Source organism: Eleutherodactylus coqui, chromosome 8 (assembly GCF_035609145.1).
Source record: "Eleutherodactylus coqui strain aEleCoq1 chromosome 8, aEleCoq1.hap1, whole genome shotgun sequence".
Taxonomy (NCBI): Eukaryota; Metazoa; Chordata; class Amphibia; order Anura; family Eleutherodactylidae; genus Eleutherodactylus; species Eleutherodactylus coqui.
The window spans coordinates 187,075,008-187,089,449 of NC_089844.1; the positions used below are offsets into that span (position 1 = coordinate 187,075,008).

Below are 14,442 nucleotides of genomic sequence, written 5' to 3' on the forward strand. Positions count from 1 at the left end.
GTCTGGGAGATGCAGGTGGAGAGGGGGTCAGGCTCCACCCCCATGACTCCACGGTCACCAGTGAGCACTTGTCGGTCTAGGAGTTGCAGACAGAGAAGTGATCAGGCTCCACCCCCATGACTCCACATTCACTGGTGAGCACCTGTCAGTCTAGGAGATCCAGGCGGAGAGGTCGGCAGTTTCGCCCCCATGACTCCACATTCACCAGTGAGCTCCTGTCAGTCTAGGAGATGTAGGCGGAGAGGTGGTCAGACTCCGCCTCCTTGACTCCATGGTCACCAGTGAGCACCTGTCAGTCCAGGAGATCCAGGCGGAGAGGTCGGCAGGCTCTGCCCCCATGACTCCACGTTCACCAGTGAGCACCTGTCAGTCTAGGAGATGTAGACGAAGAGGTGGTCAGACTCCGCCCCCATGACTCCATGGTCAACAGTCTGATGTGCATGTTGTATATCCACATGCTTTTGGCTATATAGAGTGAGCATTAATGTGTGTGCGCAGCCATGTATTTCTAGATGCAGTACAAGCCAAGTGACCGTTTGTAGCCAATGTAAATCCAGCTTGACATTACAGGCAGTAGATTTTTACCTCATTTAACTAACTTCTTGTTTTTTTATTATTGTCTTTTAAGGTTCCGTAAATTTAACATTTTAGGCACACACACAAAAGTCATGAATATGGAGGAATCCACTAATGGATGCTTGGCAGCAGAATTTAGGCATTTGGTAAGTTATTTCCCCATCCCAGAATGATAGAATTAGGCGCCTGTCCACCGGCATTGCGGTATCCTGCGGCGGAGAGCCGCCGCCCGGGAGCAGAAGCCTGACAGATAGGCTCACCGCGGAGAATCGCGGCAATTCCCAGCATGCTGTGAATTACCAGCTCGAGCGGAGAATCGCTATGATTCTTCGTTCGTGGACAGGGGGAGCTGCAGTTTCCATAGCAACGCTATGGAAAGCGTTCACTGCGTTCCCCGCGGCCGGATTGTCGCCACGGGGAACGGAGTGAATATTTGCCCGTGGACAGGAGCCCTTACCATTCACTACAGACAACAGACAGTAATGTGCGTCCCCGTCCAAATGGGAAATCACCGAAAAGGGAAATAGAAACAGACAAAAAATCCCAGAAAGTGGCCGTATACTCACTGATATACTGATACGAGAGGGCAGGTAGAAGCACCACAACCCCCAGCATGCAGGCAGCCAGACTGCTTTTGGTTAGGAGCCACCGCACAGGTGGAGGTACTGATTGTTGTGGTGCTCCTTGTATCAGTATAGCACTGAGTATACATGTTGTGCTCCGCAGCCCTCGTGGGTTAGTAACGCTGGGAGACATTAATAACAGTAATGCTCTCCAGTTTCTGGCACGGAGAAGTTGCAGATGTTTGCATCCATGTGGGTATTTGTAGGCCTTGTTTATACCCATATAGGCGATACTTGTGTCACCCTATGGGTTTTCTGCCGACGCCATTTATTATAGCTCTTATGAGGTGGTGATATTACATAAATTTGGGGTACGTCCAAAAAATCGTTTTGTTTTGGTTCATTAACCCCTTAGTGACGAAGCCTGTTTGCGCCTTAGTGACGGAGCCAAATTTTGGAAATCTGACATGTCACTTAACATATCATAACTCCGTGAAGGCTTTACATATCCAAGTGATTCTGACATTGTTTTTTCGCCACATGTTGTACTTCATTTAGGTTGTAAAAATACACCCATAGAATTTGTTTATATTTATTAAAAACCCCAAAAATGGGAAATTTGAAAAAATTGTCATTTTTTCACGTTTTCAACTATAATATCTCAAATATGTGCAAACATACTGTACAAATTTTTGCTCAGATATATACTTCCATCTGTTCACTTTATTCTGAATGCACGTTTGCAAAACTTTAGGTTTTTTTTAACCATTTAGGAGACGTACAAATTTAACATTACTCATCAACATTTTGAGGAACGCTTTATTTTCCGGCACCAAGCCAAGATTGTAAAGGCTCATAGGTGTCAGAATTATAGATGACCCCACAAATGACCCCATTTTAAAAACTACACCCCTTAGTGTATTCACTGAGGGGGGTCAGGAGTATTTTGACCCCACAGTTTCTTTTCAGGAATTAATGCAATTTAGAGTAAAAAAAATAAAATTTCATATTTTTACAAATACGTAATTTTTAACACAGAATATTTTTCTATAGTGCACATGAAAACGAGGATTTACACCTCAAAATGCATACCCCCGTTTGTCCTGTGTTCAGAAACATACCCATTGTGGCCCTAATCTTCTGTCCGTATGTACAACGGGGCCAAATCCGAAAGGAGCTGCCGGTGGCTTTCATATGAGACATTTTGCTTGAAGGCGTTTTAGGCCCCATTGGTCACTTGTAGAGCCCTCGAGCGGCCAAAACGACAGAGGACCCCCACAAATGACCACATTTTGGAAACTAGACCTCTTAGCGCATTAATCTAGGGGTGTACTGTGTATTTTGACCCAACAGTTTTTGAATGAAGCAAAGCAAAGCAGACGGAAAAAATTACAATTTTTGTTTTTTTGGCAATTATGTAATTTTAAAAATAGTTTTTTTTGTACAGCATACATAGGAATGAAGACGTTCACCCCAAAATGTATACCCCCATTTGTCCCATGTTCAGAAACATATGCATTGTGGCCCTAATCTTCTGTGTGGATGCACATCGGGGCCCAAACTGAACAGAGCGTCAAACTTTAACTGTCTTTTGACTTTTACGTGACCGCCATTATCCATTGGATAATGGCGATCATGTGACCGAAGACCGCTCACCACGCCCCCCCGTGACATCTCTAAGCTCTTGGCTACCTTTAGTAGCCAGGAGCAAGGAGATTTTAAATTTTCTCTTGCCCTCCCCAGCTTCTGCGCTTGCGTCCGCCATTTTGGCGACGGGCGCATTCGCCAAAACTGGGGGAAGGTCCGCGGATAAGAATCCCGTCAGGGAACCTCGCTGGTGGCCTTATTTAAGTAATTTAACCTCCCCTCACGGATCCAATCCGTGATGGGAGGTGAAAATTTATCTTTTTTTTTACTTTTACGCAATCGCCGTTATCCATTGGATAACGGTGATCACGTGACTGGGAAACGCGTACCGTGGCCGCCCATGAAATCTCCAGGCTCTTGGCTACATTTAGTATCCAGGTGCGGGGAGATTTTAAATTACCGTGCCAATCTGCGGCTTTTGCGCCTGCGTCCGCCATTTTGGCGACGGACGCGTGCGCAAAAGCCGGGCAAGGTCCACAGATAAATCTGGGGGCTTAAGGTACCTAATTTCATCTCCCCTCATGGATATGATCCATGAGGGGAGATGAAACAAAGTTTTTATCTTTTTTTTTTTTTTACACTTTTTAAACTTTCTTTTTACTTTTACATGATCGCTGCTATCCATTGGATAGCAGCGATCATGTGACCGCAAACCACATACAGCTGCTCCCGGTGACAGCTCCCTGCTCTTGGCTACTCATTCTAGCCGGGAGCAGGGAGTTTTTAAATTTCCCGGGCCTCCCGGCTCTCTGCGCATGCTCGTGACGTAATTCGTCTGGCGCGCACGCGCAGACGCCGGCGGCAGTGCCGGGGAGAAGACCGAAAGATCCGGACGCTGCGGAGGACCGGGAGTGAGTACTCTCAGCTCCCCTTACGGATCGGATCCGTAAGGGGATCTGAAACTTTAATTGTTTTTAACTCTGCATTGACTTTAACGCGATCGCCGGTATCCGGTGGATACTGGCGATCGCGTTACCGGGGGTGGGGTCCCGCTGTTGGCTACCTCCAGTAACCGGCAGCATGGAGCTATCACGTCCTGAGCCTGCAGGGCTGTCATTCCTAGAGGATGCATAAAACTACGTCCTCTAGGAATAAAGCCCATCAGGCCAGGACGTAGAATCCCGATGGGGCCGTCGTTAAGGGATTAATAAAAACTTTGATGTAATTCTTGGTGTCATTTCTGGTGGTGAAGAACAGTGTTTCTTCTTGTTATTCATCTTGTTTTTAGTGTGAGCCCACATGTTATAGGGTGATGGCGGCCATTGCTAGATGTTATGTACTCCTGGCCAGCAAATATTAACAAATGCATTCTTCACTAGAAATGAACCAATGAGCCGCCGGTAGAACTGGGTCACCGCAGCGCTGGAGGGGGGTGTTGGCTACAGAACGTGGGTTAGTGGGCACTAATGAGAAACAGTGGGCGCAGGAGGGAAGGTGTCCTTCGGCTCTGATCTTCTCTCTAATCTGTGAGACATAAGATCAGAGTCGGTAAGTGAAACCTCTCTCGGGATCTGATCTCACAAGCGCTGTGATTGGTCACTCTACAAAGGCTGAGCAGTCACTGAGATCTTCAGTATAGGCCCACTGATTGGTGCCCTGCCAGGTAATTGGGGCGATCAGATGTTGATAAGTGGTTAAAGGTACCTTTTTTCCTAATTTCGTAAGAGAAAAAAACAAAACATACCTTTGAATAGAATACAAAAACTAGAATCCGTGTGAACGTGGCTGGACTGTGAATCTGGGAAAATGCAGAATGACTTCATACATGTCATACCCTTTCATTTAACTGCCTTTGTATGCTTATAGCAATTGAAGGAGCAGAAGAATGCAGGATGCCGAACTAACGAGGTAATTAATTCTATGGGGATTTCCTAGGTTTAATCTATTTGGGAGCACCCAGAATAAATGTATGAGGGCGATTATGGGTGGTATATGGAGCGGACACGGAAGCCATACCATCCTAAATCTGGCTGTTTCTTACAGCTGACACCCAACGGCAACTGTAGTGCTAGAGACTAGGAGCAGTCAATACAATTAACTGTTTGGATGCTGCTTCTAAGCAGCCACATGAAAGGTATCTTGTGGATTTTGGTGAGGAGTTCACTGTGGCTTGTGGTGGGTGCATCGTGCGGGCTAATTCTCGCCTATCTGAAAGGTCCCTAATAGACTATGGTTAAAAATACAATATAATGCAATACTGAAGTATTGCAGTGTATTGCAAACATCATCAAACTACCAAAAGTTCAGGATTAGAGATGAGCGAGCGTACTCGCTAAGGCAAACTACTCGAGCAAGTAGTGCCTTATGCGAGTACCTGCCCGCTCGTCTCTAAAGATTCGGGTGACGGTGGGGGAGAGCGCTGAGTTGCGGGAGTAAGCAGGGAGGAGGCGGGGGGAGGGAGTGAGAGAGAGATTTTTCCCCCTGTTCCTCTCTGCCGCCCCCCCGCCAGCACCTGAATCTTTAGAAACTAGCGGGCAGGTACTCGCATAAGGCACTACTCACTCGAGTAGTTTGCCTTAGCGAGTATGCTCGCTCATCTCTATTCAGGATCCTTATGGGATTAAAAAAAACTTAAAAATAAGTTGAATAAAATTGTTTTAAATATTAAAAAATATCAAAACTTGTTTTTTTGTTTTTTTTACAAACTCTTTCCTATTTTTCATGTAAAAAAAACCCACAATTGGTATTGCTGTGTGCACCAAATTCTGACTTAATTAATTATTAAACCTACAATGTGTTTTTTGGACACCCATTCTCCTAAAAAAAATGGAATAAAATGTGATCAACAAGTGTAATGTACCCTGGAGCGGTATCAATAAAAACTTAGCATGAGAATAAAGTTCTGCTATAATGAAGCCCACTGTTGGTTTCTGGTGAAATCCTCCGCTAGTCTGATAGATCACACACTGACCTTCCCATTGGAAAATTTAGAGTTGAATCCGAGATGGCGGCATTCAAAGTGCCACAGGACCGCCTTCATAGGCATTTATTCAGGGCAGCCCTAGGGGCCATGGAACCCGAGCGGCACCCTGCGATCCCTTCGCGGTGGGCCATTCTGGACCCCAAAGAATGATCAGGGCATGTAAATGCTACTGTCAGTACTGACAATGGCATTTAGAGGGTTAACAGCCGCGATCAGCATTTGCTCATTTCTGCTTAATGTGTAGAAAATGATAAATTGTTGTTTTTCATTCTTTTTTAGGGGCCCCTCATAGTTACTGAAGAGCTTCATTCTTTGAGCTTCGAGACGCAGCTGTGTCAGCCCGGTTTAGTCATCGACTTGGAGGTACGGTATCTGTGAAATAACCGCGAGGAGGCGATACTGAGGGCTCATTCACTCAGGCGCGAGCGTATCTCTGTCCGTAGATACACGGTGTATTCACAGACCGACACGCGTATTGCGGCCCTTCTGCGGATGCTCTCCATGCAGAAATATGCACTTATTCACAGGCGCAGTAATAATCTGCAGAGTCGGCCATTGTTTATGGCAGTGAATACACATTTCATGCGTACCAACTGTAGATTTCCGCTTCTGCATTTGGTGCACCACAATATGACGGGCCGCTTATTTTTTCACGCAACCAAAAATCAGACGAAAAATACGAATGAAGCGGTTGAAATCAATGTGTTCTGTTCACTGGGTATTAAGCGCTTAAAAAAACGTGCGTGATTCGCAGCATATTTATGCCTGTGTAGAAGAGCCCTGACTGTGAACATGACTGAGGAGGCGCTAGAGCTGGGAGGGAATAACTTGTAGCCTCTTTCACAGGAAGTGTAGATTATCTGCATGTTTTACGGACTATCATATGGAGCTAATGTAGTTCTATCTGTTCACATGGCCGTACTCCACAGCGGCTTCTACAAATGCAGCATTATTTTTTTCACGTTTTTGCTTTCTTTTTGCTATTTTATATTGGGCAAATACGGATCACTATTTGTCCAGTAGAAAATAAAATCTACCCAGGTAAATACTGATGAGCGGACGCCTTACTAGCAGAGCCAGATCAGTCCCATCAAAGTACTCGATTACTAGATCCGGGTCCTTCTCGGGCTTAAAGAGTCACTGGAATAAGTCTAGTATGTACCCTTGGGTATCCGTGTACTGTCTCCTCTCGTGGGGTATCGCCCCCTTAGATGGGTGCTTCCTATTTGGCAGATTATCCAGGTCTGTATTCAGCTTTCGAGACCCCGCTCTCCCAGTCTTGCTTAAAGGAGATGTCCCGAGGCAGCAAGTGGGTCTATACACTTCTGTATGGCCATAATAATGCACTTTGTAATATACATTGTGCATTAATTATGAGCCATACAGAAGTTATAAAAAGTTTTTTACTTACCTGCTCCGTTGCTAGCATCCTCGTTCCCATGGAGCCGACTAATTTTTGGCCTCCGATGGCCAAATTAGCCGCGCTTGCGCAGTCCGGGTCTTCAGCAGTCTTCTATGGAGCCGCTCGTGCCAGAGAGCGGCTCCGTGTAGCTCCGCCCCGTCACGTGCCGATTCCAGCCAATCAGGAGGCTGGAATCGGCAGTGGACCGCACAGAAGAGCTGCGGTCCACGAAAACAGAGGATCCCGGCGGCCATCTTCAGCAGGTGAGTATGAAGACGCCGGACCGCCGGGATTCAGGTAAGCGCTGTGCGGGTGGTTTTTTTAACCCCTGCATCGGGGTTGTCTCGCGCCGAACGGGGGGGGGGTTTAAAAAAAAAAAAACCCGTTTCGGCGCGGGACATCTCCTTTAATACAGTTATTATACGTGTGGCCCAGACTGACTTCATCAGCTTTACATAGTTTTGCAGTCCCCTATTTATACCCCCTCTAGTATATTAAACTGCTTCATAGAGTATTGGCCTCTTTTATGTGGGTAAATCAGAGAGCCCAATTGCAACTTTAAATACTGTAAAGAACGTGGCGGTCCCGGATCTTCAGCTTTACTGCTGGGCCACTCTGCTTTCCCATAGTCCCTGGAGTCCAACTGAGGGGACAATGCAGAACAATGGCGCTACTTGTACAACCGTACTCTACATCTAATGTATAGCTGTGCCACTGGTTGCCTCGGAGGCCTCTCTAACCACCCCATGTTGATGCCGCTTAAGCTAACAAATCCCTCTGTTATTAATCGGGTTTGGCCCATATGCTCCCCTCTGGGATACCCCCTCCCTTCTGAAATTAGTGCTGCTTCTTGTGCTAATTATTGGAAAAGGCTGGATGTGGTGTTCGTGGCAGATGCCAGGTTATTACAGGTGGTCTTCCTGATGAGACCCCTCATGACTCCAGTTTTATGACACTCCGATATGGAAATTTAATTTCTCGTCTGTTATCATTGGGGGACACAGCAAAGACCTTGGGTATAGCTTCTGCCACTAGGAGGCGACACTAAGCATAAAAAAGTGTTAACTCCTCCCACTAGCTCAGTTTTTTGCTTAGTGTCTAGGAGGCAGGACTGTCTCTCCTGCTGAGACTATTTTTTTCTTACTTTTGCATTTTTTTCATTTTTTTTCCTGGAAGGCCAGGGCATAATGGGAAGGCAGGACTCTCCCCGTTAACCCACAGAGAGCGGCGAACAGAGGTGATATGTAGCCCTCTGTTGTCTGCCGGGCCCCCTCTGAAGAAAAGGAGGCACACTCGGCCACCAAACTGAGTGTGACCCGCCAGCCATAGAGCCCCCCTTATTTATGGTCCGGCATCCACTGCCTCATCAAAGGCAAGCGATGATGGAGAGAAGCTCTGCTGTAGCCCAGGAGCCACCCCACCTCAGGAAGGAGGTAAGTATGTGGGTTTATTTTGTTAGTCCGCTGCCGTGCGGACCGTAATGTCTGTGTTTTTTTTTTTTGCATTAAGCGTATGCGGGGACTTGGCCCGTGTCGGCGCGTTTGTGCGCGTGCTTGCCGTCAGCGGCCTCCTGGCCGTTGGCGGCTTGTTGTGTTGCCGGAGTGTTATGTGGCCGCGCTGATCAGGCGGCTTGTTGCTCGAAATATGCACATTATCCTGTCGCTGCGCAGCGGCGGCGAGCTTGCAGGTGGCCCTGTTCGCGGCTGGAGATGCACTCCGCCCGGGAGCATATTAACACATTCTGCCGCAGTTCTCCGGCGCGGCCGATTCACCCAATCAGCTGGCTGGAATCGGCACATGTGACTACACAGCGTGCACGCGGATTGCCTGCAGCAGCCGTGTGCACTATACAGTAGAGTTAAGCAGCCGTGCAGTACACACTCCACTTAAGCAGCACGGGGTTAGGTTTAGGGTTAGGTTTAGGGTTAGGGTTAACTAAACCTAACCCTAACCCCAACCCTAAACCTTAACCCTAAACCTTAACCCTAAACCTTAACCCTAAACCTTAACCCTAAACCTTAACCCTAAACCTTAACCCTAAACCCTAACCCTAAACCTAACCGTAAACCTAACCTTAAACCTAACCCTAAACCCTAACCCCGTGCTGCTTAAGTGTAGTGTGTAGTGCACGGCTGCTTAACTCTACTGTGTAGTGCACACGGCTGCTGCAGGCAATCCGCGTGCACGCTGTGTAGTCACATGTGCCGATTCCAGCCAGCTGATTGGGTGAATCGGCCGCGCCGGAGAACTGCGGCAGAATGTGTTAATATGCCGCCCGGGATCCTCCCCCACAACATGGCGGCGCCAGGTGAGCCTCCGCGAAGCGGCTCGGCCGGGACGCATATTAACACATTCTGCCGCAGTTCTCCGGCGCGGCCGATTCACCCAATCAGCTGGCTGGAATCGGCACATGTGACTACACAGCGTGCACGCGGATTGCCTGCAGCAGCCGTGTGCACTACATAGTAGTGTTAAGCAGCCGTGCAGTACACACTCCACTTAAGCAGCACGGGGATAGTTATCCCGGGAACTACATCTCGTATGGCCTTGGGCTGTACTTTGGTCTTGCTGAGTCCTGTGGTACTTTTCCGAGGAAAGGAGAATGCTCATAGGAACCCTGCGCAGAGCTTGCGCGCTGGACCTTTACCTAATGGCTACTCTCCTGGGATGAACACCTGCAGCTTCCTACAAGCATGGGGCACCCCTCCAGTCGACGTCTTGGCATGCCGATCCAATGTGAGTCCGCATTCCTTCAGGCGGTCACTGAGCTACAGGGCATGTTGTGCTTGACATGACCGCTGGATTACTTGTCCTACAGCCGTGGCTATCTCACTACTGGAGGCAGAGCTCCTGATGACCCTAAGGGGTGCAGAACTGTATAGGGAGGTTAACACGCCTAATGGAGTGGAGTCAGGCAGATCCAGCGGCTCTCTGCGATACTCAGGCGTCACCTTCCCTGCGTTATTACTTGCAGCAGAGCGTAAGACAGTCCATACTTGTACTGTCGGCAACTTTTAGGGTTCGGCTCTCCCCTACTGCTGGGGTTTTGCTCAAGGGGGATCAGTGAGAATCCCTTTCTAGTGAACCCTTGCTGCCTTGCGTGCCCAACTTTTGCAGGGCCTAGTAGATTCTCGCGGTAACATTGAATCCCAGTACGGGGCTAGCGATAGTTGATTACCCAGTTAGTCTCCATTCCAGGGGACGGATGTCCTCAGAAGCACGTGGGGCCATGCAAGTGAACGCTCTAATCCGACAGCCGACGTCATGGATGGAGGTCGTTGGGTTACACAGCAGATCGTCCAGCCTTGGTCAACACGGAATTCCAGAATGGAACAGGGCGGATCTCAACAAGTAGTATCTTCAGTGGCGTCTGGAATCGACCTGCGTCCTCCCTCACGGAGGGACTGTGAAGGTGAGGTTGACTACCTGGCGGTATAGAGAAGCTCTCTTACAACTAAGCCGACTGGCGGAAGGCCGACAACTCTCTGAAGTCTCGGCGCTTGGGGCCCAACAACTCTGCTTTGGATGCCTACCTTGTACCATCGGTACAGGAGACGATCGTTATCTACCTGCGGTGAGTCTGCCGTCGCTATCGGGACCACTTCAGTGGAGTATCGGTGGGCACCTTTGTCAGTAGTTCTGAGGAATGCTCCAGGGTAAGTTGGCTTGGTCTGACTACGCAAGAGTACTTCGCGTAGATGGCATGCTTCAGTCACGTTAGTGCACGGCTGCTAATCCTGGCAACTCCAACTGGATTCCTGTGTCTCCGGGGGGAATCCTTGCAACGGATCGACTCGCGGCATACAGGGTCACAGTCACAGCAAGGTTATATTCTCAGGCCGTATTACGGCTTGGGTACTCTGACAGCGAGTGCCTCGTCAGAGGCTCCTCGTCAGGATTTCTTCCCCCAGAGGGTGGATTGGGCCTTTTACTTAGGCCCCTTTAAGCTCTGTCTGAGCATGTTGGATGCTTAGTAATCCATTAACGCGGGTCGCAGTTGAAGGACAGATTGCTTCCTTACACATGCGACTTCTTATATTTTCCCGCCCCCTTGGGTACTGCTCTAGAACGTCCCAAGGTCTTTGCTGTGTCCCCCAATGATAACAGACGAGAAAACTAGTTCTTGGGGGACAAGAACTAGTTCATTGTTCATTGGGGGACACAGCACCAACCCAGTCTGGTATTAGGACTGTAACGTATACTCCTCTTGTTTGGAGGATCCTTGGTGCCGTCGCACACGGTGCTGGAATGAGTTACAGTTCGTGAGTATGATTATTATCTATTATTGTTGTATCCTACTGGCTGCTCCTACTGCTTGCATACAAACTGAGCTAGCATGCTGCTTGCAGGAGGGGTATAGCTAGTGGGAGGAGTTAACACTTTTTTATGCTTAGTGTCGCCTCCTAGTGGCAGAAGCTATACCCAAGGTCTTTGCTGTGTCCCCCAATGAACAAGACGAGAAAGAGATTTTACGGTAAGTTCTTACAAAATCTAGTTATCAATGGAAACTGAAACTCAAAAAGTTTTGTTGCACGACAGAGGTGATCAGTGTGACCCTCTCTATTACCGGACACACATGGAGCCTGTAGTCAAGTCCTGCCGTGCACGTTGTAGCGGATCATGACTGACGAATGCAATGGCTTCTGGGATGTGTCCTCGCATATCATGGTGGGTGGTATGGGGGGCATATAGACTCTCATCACAAGGGGTAAGGTCCAGGGAACATGCAGGCCAAGGCAGAGGGTCACTATCGTCACCACCGGCACAGCCAATCCATCTGTTTAGTAGTCGTTGCTGACTTCATTGTGATCATGGAGGGTGGGGGGCCATCGTGTTGGGTTTTCCTGTTCCAGCTGCAGCAGAAGTCACGTCTACAGGATGATCCCTGGGATTGTGTCCTCTTTGGAAAAAAAAGGTGTCGGACACTGCGGTTTATAGCGCAAACCACATCCCCTTGTAGGAGTTGCCATACGCTCCACGTAGCCCGGTGACCCCTCCCCCACATCCTGACATTACGTTTAGTGATGAAGCCGCCTTACACATTTTGGGCAACAAACACTAAAGACTCCATGAAACCATCGGGCCGGTAACAACTACAATCATTAGGGATAACCCCACAAATGTTTGCGTAAAATCTTCCAGAATTCCAATTCTCTGCTCGCTCTGATGGTGGATTTCTGAGGACTTTGTGAGATGTGCACGGACGCTTTGCTGTTTCCATGCTTACTGGTGGATGAACGGATAATTTTCGCTTACTGATTCCTTAAAAAATGAGTACCACTCATGAATTGCGGCCCGCTGGGCTGAGCTTCACCACACTTTGTTTGAAGATTATGCTGCACTAATAACAGACCGGTAAACGTGAAAATCAAGGACGCACAATGCCCTCCTGTTTCCGTTGGCAGCCATTTTCTCTCGTATTTTGCCGTAGTTGTCGCCAAGGGGAATATAACTCTTTGAGCCTCATTGAGCAAAACTGTCTGGCGGTAAGTCGTCCTTGTTGCCCAGAGCAGCCAATCACCGCACCGCCTTCATTTCACCTCAGCCGCCTGAGAAATGAAACCTGTGCTGGTCTTATGGTAGACGGTTTCTTGTGCTGAAAAAGCCCCCTTCGGCTTATACTTGAGTCAGGGAAGGGTTAAAAAAGACATACTCGGCTCCCAGCCGGCGTCTTTGTCCCCAGTGGCGGTGCGTAAAGCTGCCTCAATTTCTGTGTTCCCGGTGACGGTGCGGCAAGCTGCTTAAATTCTCCCCACTGTCATTCCCCACTGTCCTCTCTGCTGGGCTCTGTCATTCCCCGCTGTCAGGCTGTGATTGGCTGTGAATGATCAAGTGTCAGCTGTGATTGGCCGGGGCTTGATCCAATCACAGCGCTTGCTTACACAGCACTGACCGCGGGGGATTTGAAAGCCAAGCAGATGACAGCGGGGAGAATTCTAAAGCAGCTTACGTGTGGCAGTATATACCGGAGTATAACTCGGCTTATACTCGAATCAATTCGTTTTACCAGTTTTTTGTGGTGAAACTCATTGACTCGGCTTATGATCGGGTCGGCTAATACTCCAGTATATACAGGAGTTATGTCATTAAGTGGTTAAAAAGGCAACCGGAGTTCTCAGTGAAATACTGTTACTTGAGACATAAATTCAAGGTCTGCAATAAGTGACATTTTCGGAAGGGTTTCCCCAATGTTAGTGTGACTTTTGGTGGGTTAACGAATCGATAGACCGCAGATCAGTTAGTTACAACATGTTTTTGTTTCCTGTTCCCACCAGACAGCGTCCCTTCCCATCGTGGTCATCTCCAACGTCAGTCAGCTTCCCAGTGGATGGGCTTCTATCTTATGGTATAATATGCTCACTTCGGAAACCAAGGTAAATCTATGACTCGCCTAAAATTCAAGTCTTTTCCCCAAATTTTCTGGATTCTTGATTTTTTTTTTTTGTTTGTTTATTTGTCGAACAAGTTAAAATAATGTTTTTTTACAAAAAACCTTTTTTACATAATGGAATTAGATGCTCAGCAATTCCTTAATATATACTGATGATCTGAATTGTATGGAAAAAGTCTTCTAAGGCCGCCTGCAGACGACCGGGTCAGATCTGGCTGCGAGAATTTTTGCAGCGGGACTTGACCCGAGCCCCTGCAGAGAGCACCGCGGACTCACCTGCTCTCGCAGCTCCGGCTCTTTTATGTGCCGGCTGCCGGGCAGCTGGCGCATGCGCAGAGCGGAGCTGGCGGCCGGGGAGTGACGTTTCTGTGCGGGGCTCTGCGAGACCCGCACAGAAATAGAGCATGCTGCAATTTGTTTGCCGCGCGAGATTTCACGCTGAGGAACCGCGGCCGTCTGCATAGGATTACGTGCTGTAATGCAATCCTATGCAGGCGTCCAGGGGCGGGAATTCTGCGGGGAATCCCGCCACGGAATTTTCGCCCGTCTGCCGGCGGCCTAATACACGTTAAGGGTGCATTCACACAAGTGTGTACATAGGTGCGCACAAAGCAGCGCATCCACGTACGTGCACAAACACGCATGAATGTAGGTCCGTGCAGCATTGCTTTCAATGGGGCCGCGGCTGCTGCCGGCATCTTTATTGAACATAATAAGATGCTGGCAACCCCTGCAGTGATTTTGGCAGGGCTTGAAATATAAAAGCCCTTCCCTGAAAATCATCCCTGGTTTCTGTAAAAAAAAATATATATATACTCCCCTCTCCACTGCTGCCATGTAAATATTCCCCGCGGGGAGTCCCCTTGTCACTTGAAAGCAATGGGCTGTCATCAAGCACTGCAGGGATTTTCGGGAAAGGGCTTTAAATATAAGCCCTTCC

The 14,442-nt window shown here is 48.4% G+C and overlaps 1 protein-coding gene across 4 annotated transcripts in view; it reads left to right on the plus strand.

Annotated features, from left to right (window-relative positions):
• Positions 1-14,442, plus strand: part of LOC136577273 (signal transducer and activator of transcription 1-alpha/beta-like) — a 102,353-nt gene that overhangs the window by 49,027 nt on the left and 38,884 nt on the right. For all 4 annotated transcript variants that reach the window (XM_066577123.1, XM_066577120.1, XM_066577122.1 and 1 more), the window contains exons 13-16: positions 629-722; positions 4,593-4,634; positions 5,989-6,072; positions 13,387-13,485. In XM_066577123.1, the coding sequence (XP_066433220.1) occupies positions 629-722; positions 4,593-4,634; positions 5,989-6,072; positions 13,387-13,485 (319 nt within the window). The remainder of the gene's footprint in view (positions 1-628; positions 723-4,592; positions 4,635-5,988; positions 6,073-13,386; positions 13,486-14,442) is intronic.